The 7,667-nt window shown below is 60.1% G+C and overlaps 1 protein-coding gene across 3 annotated transcripts; it reads left to right on the forward strand.

Annotated features, from left to right (window-relative positions):
• Nucleotides 1-1,516: 1,516 nt before the first annotated feature.
• Nucleotides 1,517-6,269, forward strand: LOC111144298 (protein phosphatase, Mg2+/Mn2+ dependent 1M). Of its 3 annotated transcripts, none has more exons than XM_022498542.1 (10): nt 1,517-1,756; nt 2,498-2,621; nt 2,764-3,018; nt 3,454-3,566; nt 3,903-3,987; nt 4,090-4,208; nt 4,373-4,436; nt 4,668-4,775; nt 4,889-5,037; nt 5,351-6,269. In XM_022498542.1, the coding sequence occupies exons 1-10, from the start codon at nt 1,533-1,535 to the stop codon at nt 5,490-5,492; spliced, it is 1,383 nt and encodes a 460-aa protein (XP_022354250.1). In that variant the 5' UTR covers nt 1,517-1,532; the 3' UTR covers nt 5,493-6,269. The 3 variants fall into 3 exon arrangements, with proteins under 3 accessions (XP_022354250.1, XP_022354251.1, XP_022354252.1); XM_022498544.1 differs by lacking the exon at nt 1,517-1,756 and adding an exon at nt 1,911-2,084; XM_022498543.1 differs by lacking the exon at nt 4,668-4,775.
• Nucleotides 6,270-7,667: the final 1,398 nt, after the last annotated feature.

The raw sequence follows: 7,667 nt of genomic DNA on the forward strand, positions 1-7,667 counted from the left end.
TTTCTGTTCCAATGATAGGGCATAGCTCAGGTGTCCTCTAGAAAGCTTTTTCTGACTTTTCCCCACCCCCTTGCCAGCTGGATCAAGCACCATCCACCAGGACTTCACCACCAGAGCAGGGGAGCCCATCTCCATTAGTGCTGCATGCCTGTCCCCAGTGTGGGGCCCGGTGCACACAGTGGGGTCAGTAAGTTAGCCCCCAGGCTGCTCTGGACTGGAGTCATCTGAGGGAAGGGACATGGGGCACAGCTTCCTGTCTCAAGAACAACCCTCCCTGGGCAGCGGGACCCCCCAGTGAGGCAGGGCTGGCACCCAGAGAAGTAGGGCCTTATGAACCTGTATGTTCCAGGCTTAGCAGTGGAGACAAAGGAAGGGACTCCTCCTGCAGCTCTCCCCAGGGACCCTGGGCTAAGGGGCTCAGCGACTTTGAGGTGGCAAGCCTGCCTTTCTGGAGGCGGAAAGGGGAAGAGAAATCCCCTGGGCAGGGGGGTGGGGGTGGGGGGAGGTTCTGAGTCAGCTGAACTGTCATAATGGAAACAGCACACCCTGGCATCAGGACACTTCTCCTCTGTGGCCTTAGAGACCCCCTTATGAGACAGAACAGTCCTGTGCCAGGAATTGGGCTTAAGTGACAGAAGGGTGACAAAGCCTCTGTTAACAGGCAGGTGTGAAGGGAGACACTGCTGCTGACCCCACCGTGACAGCTGGTCAGCGGGGAAGAGACTGCAACATCTCTCCTCCAGCAAAGATGAAAGTCTTTCACTTCCTTAGTTCCAAGTCTGCACTCGGGTTGGAGCCTTTTGGGGACCACGAGTTCCCTTTGTCCACCAGCCACGGACAGTCCAGTGAAGAGCCTGCTGTCTGTCCACAGAGGTTATCTTGACTGGGGCGGGGGGGGAGTCATTTGAGAGGCTGTCCCCTAACTGGGGATGATGAGAAAGGCCAGGGTGACCACCAAGGCCCATCTGGGGGCGGAAGGTGACAGACTACGGGGGTGGTCAATGAAGGCCACCTGGGAGAACCCAGTGCTCTGAGACTTACTCAACGCCTCAGTCTGACACCTCCAAGCACATCCTGTTCCCATCTTCCCCTTGCGCAAGGCTGGGGCCCAGCAGGAGGAGGCCAGAGGCTCTGCTGCGCGGGGCGGGGGGCGGCTTGGACGCCCCGGCTGCCTCCTTACGACCCCGTCACTTCGCTGGGTGGGGGGTGGCCAGGAAGTCCTTTCCCGTGGCCAGGGCCAGCGCCCCCCGCGTGTGCAGCCGCACCCGGCCTGCTCGGGCGGGTGTGTGACGCGGGCAAGCCGCTTGGCTTCTCGAGGCCTCAGTTTTCTTGCCCGTGAAGTGGGCTTGACAACAGCCTCGGCTTCTCGGGGCCGTGACGAGGCTCAGCAGTCCCGCGGGTGCCCAGGCCGCGCGCGCACTCCCCGCGGAAGGCCGGGGTTTGGGGGCGTCACCGCCCCGCCCCCGGCCCCGCCCCCGGCCGGCTTCCTCCTCCCGCCCGGCGGCCGGCGGGCAGCCCCCTGCCGCCGCGCCATGTCCGCCGGCTGGTTCCGGCGCCGCTTTCTGCCAGGGGGTCCGCTCCCCGCGCCGCGGCCCCCCCGGCCGCGCGCCAGCCCAGTGCCCTACCGGCGGCCCCGCTTTCTGCGCGGCTCGGGCTCGGGCCCCGGAACCGCCGACGCCCCGCGCAGACCGGACGCCCGGCCCGTGCGCAGCCCGGCGCGGGGCCGCGCGCTGCCGTGGAATGCAGGCTACGCGGAGTGAGTGCCCCGCCCCGGGACCCCACCCCCACCCCTCGATCCCTACTCCCGTCCCTCGGGCTCCCCCACCCCGCCCCTCGGGTTCCCTCCCGCCCCGGCCCTGCTGGGTCAGCCCCAGAGCCGGGACCAACCTGGAAAACAGCCTAAGCTGAGCGAGTGCCCCAACCCCCCAGCCTGTGGATACCTCCCTCCTGTCCTCACCTGGGACTCTTGACAGCCTCCTCCCCCGTCCCCCGCCAATCCCCGTCCCACCCTTTTCTTTGGAACTCCAGCCTCCCTCAGAGAGGCTTGCGACTTGGGAAGGACCTGCACCTCTGGGGCTTCCAAGGTGAGGCAGGGAAACTGGACCGAGCCAGGGAAACTGTGGGCCTTGGAGCTACCCCTCACCTGCAGGCATGCATCTCACCCTGGGTTGTGACCTGTGCTGTATGGGACTGCAAATCTGGCTGAGATGGGGCGGAGGACAGGCAAAGGAGCCCAGATCTCCCCAGGCAGCACCCCCTCACCTCCCAGCCCAGGTCAGCGAGTAGTCTCCCAGGGCATCTGGGCCCCAAAGTTTTGCCTTAGTCTGAGGCTACCGATCAGTTAGGAAACTTAACACTGTCCAGGTGTGTGTCAGGGGCAGCATGGGGGCTGCTGCCTCAGAGGTAGGGCTGGCTCCTGCTGTGTACCAGCTCTGGTCTCTGCCCATGGGGACATGGGTGTGTCCCTGAAGGGTCACTGGTCACTTACCGGCCTCAGGATCATCAATGCAGAGAAATCTGAGTTCAATGAGGATCAGGCGGCCTGTGGGCAGCTGTGCATACGGAGATGTGAGTTTGGGGCCGAAGAGGACCAGGAGTGGCTGGCCTTGTGCTCAGAGGAGGTGAGTGCATCTGGGCCTATGCCCATCTTACAGGCTGGGACCAGGACTGCAAGTTGAGGTTCTTGCTCTAGTGTCCCACGCTGGGCCAGGGGGACAACCGGTGAAGCCAGGCAGAGCCTGATGCCAAGCCCTTCCGGCACAGATCCTGACAGGTCATTACTGGGCCCTGTTTGATGGGCACGGCGGTCCGGCTGCGGCCATCCTGGCTGCCAACACCCTGCACTCCTGCCTGCGCCGGCAGCTGGAGGCCGTGGTGGAGGGCGTAGTGGCCGCTCGGCCCCCCATGCACCTCAGCGGCCATTGCGTCTGCGCCAGTGATCCCCAGTTTGTGGAAGAAAAGGGCATTAGGGCAGAAGACTTGGTGATCGGGGCTCTGGAGAGTGCCTTCCAGGAATGTGTGAGTGTGGCCTTTGCCTGGGGAAGGGGCAGGGACCTGAGGGGCATCCCTGCCCACACCAGTGGTTTCCTGGGATCTTTGCGTTGGGAGGACAGGATGGGGTTGGCTTGTTAGTAGTGATCATCACTATCATCCTAAGCCCTCCCATTTATCCAGTTGTCTGGTACGCACCAGGGGCTTTTCCGTGCCCCATACCTCGTGCACCCCTCTGGTCCTTCTTGGTGCAGGGGAGGCTTTCCCTTCCTCAGTTCTGATTAGGACTTCCCTCCCTCCCAGGGGATACGCCTAGATCCTTTGACCACAAGGATCCTGGAGTCAGAGCTAGACCTTGGGTGGGGACCACCATGCTTGCTGGTGGGGAAGTGAACTCTGGGGTGGGGATTGGGGACAGATGGCAGTGCTGGCAGCAGCTCAGGTGGCTTTGGTTTGCCCCAGGATGAGGTGATCGGGCGGGAGCTGGAGGCCTCGGGCCAGGTGGGCGGCTGCACAGCCCTGGTGGCTGTGTCCCTGCAGGGAAAGCTGTATGTGGCCAATGCTGGGGACAGCAGGTAAGAGCCAGAGGGTAGGCAGGGCGGGGCGGGCAGGCGGGCACCAGAGGCACGGGGGACAGTGAAAGGGGGCTGGAAGTGAAGGGATGGAAATGGGGACTGACTGGCTGAGTTGCTTACGTACCTGGCGTGTCAGCTGAGTGGACAGCAGATGCCAGGGAGGGCAGGAGGCCTGAGCCTTTATTCTGCAGGCTGTAGGTAGTCATGGGGGCTTTGAGCAAGAGATTGGCATAGGCAGAGCTGGTCCCTGGTGGCTGGAGGAGGGGCCGGCAGGATGGAGACCATGAACGAGGGCGGAGTCTGCCCCACAGACCTCTCTTTGTCAACCCCGTCCAGGGCCATATTGGTACGAAAAGATGAGGTCCGGCCCCTGAGCTCTGAGTTCACCCCAGAGACTGAGCGGCAGCGGATCCAGCAGCTGGTAGGTGTCTTGCAGAGGGAGGCTGTGGAGCCCCAACTTGTGAGTCCCCAGTCACCAGAGGCCACCAGAGAGCCTGATCTGTGCCTGGCCTCCCTACCCGAGGCCTTTGTCTACCCCGAGCTTCTGGCTGGTGAGTTCACCCGACTGGAGTTCCCCCGGCGACTGAAGGGCGATGACTTGGGGCAGAAGGTTTTGTTCCGGGATCACCACATGAGGGGCTGGTGAGCGAGGTGGGCTTGGGAGACAGTGGGGAGAGCCCTGGTGTCCAGGCCCAGTGTGTGGACTTGGGGCTGTCCTCTTTCAGCCTGGGCAGGGTGGGCTCCGTGGTGCGGGGAGGTGAGGGGGTCGGTGAGGCCTGGGTTGACGCTGGGTCTGACCCTGGTAGGAGCTACAAGTGTGTGGAGAAGTCGGATCTCAAGTACCCACTGATCCATGGGCAGGGTAGGCAGGTCAGTGAATGGCCCCTTCTTAAGAACCCCTCTTAAATTGCTCCCTGGAGAGGGGGGAGCTCCCTTCTTCCTTGTTGGGTGGACTATAGCTGGGGTCACGGAGTTTGCCCCAAGGCTACAGGATGTCTGTCCCTCAGCCCAGGGCACCTGAGGGCCACGGTGCGCTTCTGTGTGCTTTATTTGCACATCTGACAGCAAACAGCTGTCACCTCACGTCTCCCTTGTCCCCAGGCTCGGTTACTGGGAACATTGGCCGTCTCCCGGGGCCTGGGAGACCATCAGCTCAGAGTCCTGGACACAAACATTCAGCTCAAGCCCTTCTTGCTCTCTGTCCCACAGGTGAGTGGCCCACAGACCGTCCACACCAGCTTCCGTCCGCCCAGAAAGGCAGACGACGAGGTTGGCGGGAGCCGGGAAGGGAGTGCTGAGGGACCCTCAGGCTTAACTTGCAGGTAACCGTACTGGATGTGGACCAACTGGAGCTGCAGGAGGAGGATGTGGTTGTCATGGCAACTGATGGTCTCTGGGATGTCCTGTCCAATGAGCAGGTGGCACAGCTAGTGCGGAGCTTCCTCCCTGGCAACCGAGAGGACCCACACAGGTACTGTAGCTTCAGCGACACCAGGAAGTAGTTGTGGCCGAGAAGACAGCACTGGTGATAAACCTGGCTCAGGACAGGTGGTCAGGAGCAGAGAGAGCTATCTCAAGCTTCTGGGGGGTGATGGTGGGTCCCCAAAATCTCTGGGTTCAGAAATCCCCAGGACCAAAATCTCCATGGTCCAGCCTGTGGCCATCCCATGCTTGTGGCCTTGCCTGGCCCCACAGCTGGACTGTATTATTTGGGTCCCCACATGTCCAGCTGTACGCAAGTTCTCCCTGAGGGGTGCCCTTGCATCTCTGCTCTGGCTCCACAGGTTCTCGGAGCTGGCCCAAATGCTGATACACAGCACACAGGGAAAGGACGACGGTCCCACAGAAGGGCAGGTGTCCTACGATGACATCTCGGTGTTCGTGATTCCCTTGCACAACCAGGGCCAGAGGAGCGATGGCCACTGAGGATTCAGACACTATACCCCAGAACCACTCTGGGGCCGGGTATAGTCCGGGCATCCCTCCATCAGTCAACAGCAGGCCTACCTGCCCTGCCCCAGACACAATGGGTTGATCCCGCACCCCAGCCCATCTCAAGGAGAGCATTTACAGCAGGCAGTCAGAGCCGGAAGAGTATGGAGAGCCCTGCTCCCCAGGTCCCTCTTCGGGCAGGCAGGGCAAGAGCGCAGTTATCAGTAACCTCCCTTTACAACGTAGGAAACCCAGGTGGGGCTCCTCTGACAGGGTCTTTGCAACTCAACGTTATTCCCAGATGGGGACAGCCGGACTAAGGGCACTGGCCATGAATGCTAGGAGGGGCAGAAGAGCCTGTTTGAATCTAGGTCTCCAACCCATGAATGTCAGAGTATTTACTCAATAACCTCCAGAGCCTATGGAGGGTGCCTTATGGGAAGCTGTGGGTAGCCTCCTGTCTGCTCAACAGCCATCTTAAATCAGCCCCTTGAGAGACAGCCCAGGTCCTGCCCCACTCCCCTCTGCCACTGGAGGTGAGGTCCAGGCCCAGGTGCTAAAGGTGGGGCAGAACAGAAAGAGGCAAGAGGAGCCCCACAGTTTGCTAAGCCAGGAATGTCCCTGATAACTCCCTCCTGGCCCCAGCCCTGCCCCAAGCTGATGTGCCAGCAATGTGGTTTTGTCGCTCCCCGACCCCTCCCTATAATTAAATGTTTGTGTGAAGAGCCCTTGTGAATCATGAACTGCTGTAAAGCTTGGCATTATAGTACACTTTTTTGCTCATTCTTGTTACTTTCCAAAGAATCCGTCTTTGCTCCCCCTTGCAAGTCTGCCTATAGTCAGGACTGCATTTTCTCCGAGGGCCTTTCTAGTCCCCAGTATGGGGTGAGCCCCAGTGAGAGAACTGTGGTTCAGGGAACAGAAAAGTCTGCCACTATCTGCGGGCCCCTGGGTTGAAGTACCTTCTGGTACATCAACATTAACTTGGTTTTGCATGACGATTTCAATAAACCAAGAATTAGCTGGAGACAAATCACTCAGTGTTCCAGAGCTCGCTGTCTCATGAACAGCTTAGTTCTTCACCTTCCCCACAAGACTGTCATCACCTAGCACTTGCCAAGGCCCGCGTGCTTGGGAGCATTTGTTGAATTACAAGGCGACCACCTTTATGACCTCAGCCTCACACTCCTACTTTAGTTTACAACTGGGATAAATTCTATTCAGGCAACTCGCAACGCCAGAGGGGGCCAGGAGGGACATGGGCCAAGAGGCACCAGAACTGAAGGTAAAACTTACATGTTTATACTATCGGCGAGGTTCTCAAGCCCCCTTTCCTACCCATTAACTCACTTTATTTTTATTTTTTGCTTTTTTTTTTTTTTTTTTAAAGTAAGCTCCATGCCCAGTGTGGAGCTTGAACTCATGATCCTGAGATCAAGAGTCACATGTTCTACTGACTTAGCCAGCCAGGAGCCCCTCATTAACTCATTTTAGACTCTCATTTCCTATACATTCTCCAGGGAAGGGGTAGGGAAAACTACCAAAATTTCTCATTTTTCAGTCCTGTCCCACAGACCCACACTTCTGGACTTCCGTATGTCCACAGCTAGGTCCTGACACCCCGGGGGCCCCTGAAGCGCGGGCAGCCTCTCCAGGCCTGCTCCAGTTGCGCGGCTAGCTGAGGCACAGCGCGCCTTACCAGCCTGCAGTTCCACTTCCTGTCTTCGGCAGCCGCCCCCGCTCCCCCCCCACCCCAGCAGTGTGGCAGCACCCCGCGCCTGCCTCTCCCCCACATCAATGGCTCAGGCAGCTCACCCTCGCAGCCCGCTGCCTGCTCTTGCTCCTCACACAAGGCTGAAGCCCAGGGAGTGGGCACAGTGGGTCTCTGGACTGCAAGCATGCCTCACCTACAGGAGTGGCGGCTGCAGGACCACCACACTCACCTACCGTGTCCGAGCGTCTCAGCAGAGCCACGTGATGCGGCGGGCCTCCACCAGGCCGTGTGGGCCGCCTCCTTGAGCAGTCTGCCAGGAGAACCTATGCGCGGCCTATCGCTCACAAGCTGGGATGTTCCCTCCGAGGCTCTTCGTAACCCTTGGCCACCCTCCTACAACCACGGGCAGAGTGGCAGGCCCGAGGATGTCTTCTCTGGTTCAAGGGAGCCAAGAA

The sequence above is a fragment of the Enhydra lutris genome, unplaced genomic scaffold (assembly GCF_002288905.1).
Source record: "Enhydra lutris kenyoni isolate GAN:26980312 unplaced genomic scaffold, ASM228890v2 scaffoldscaffold10, whole genome shotgun sequence".
Lineage (NCBI taxonomy): Eukaryota > Metazoa > Chordata > Mammalia > Carnivora > Mustelidae > Enhydra > Enhydra lutris.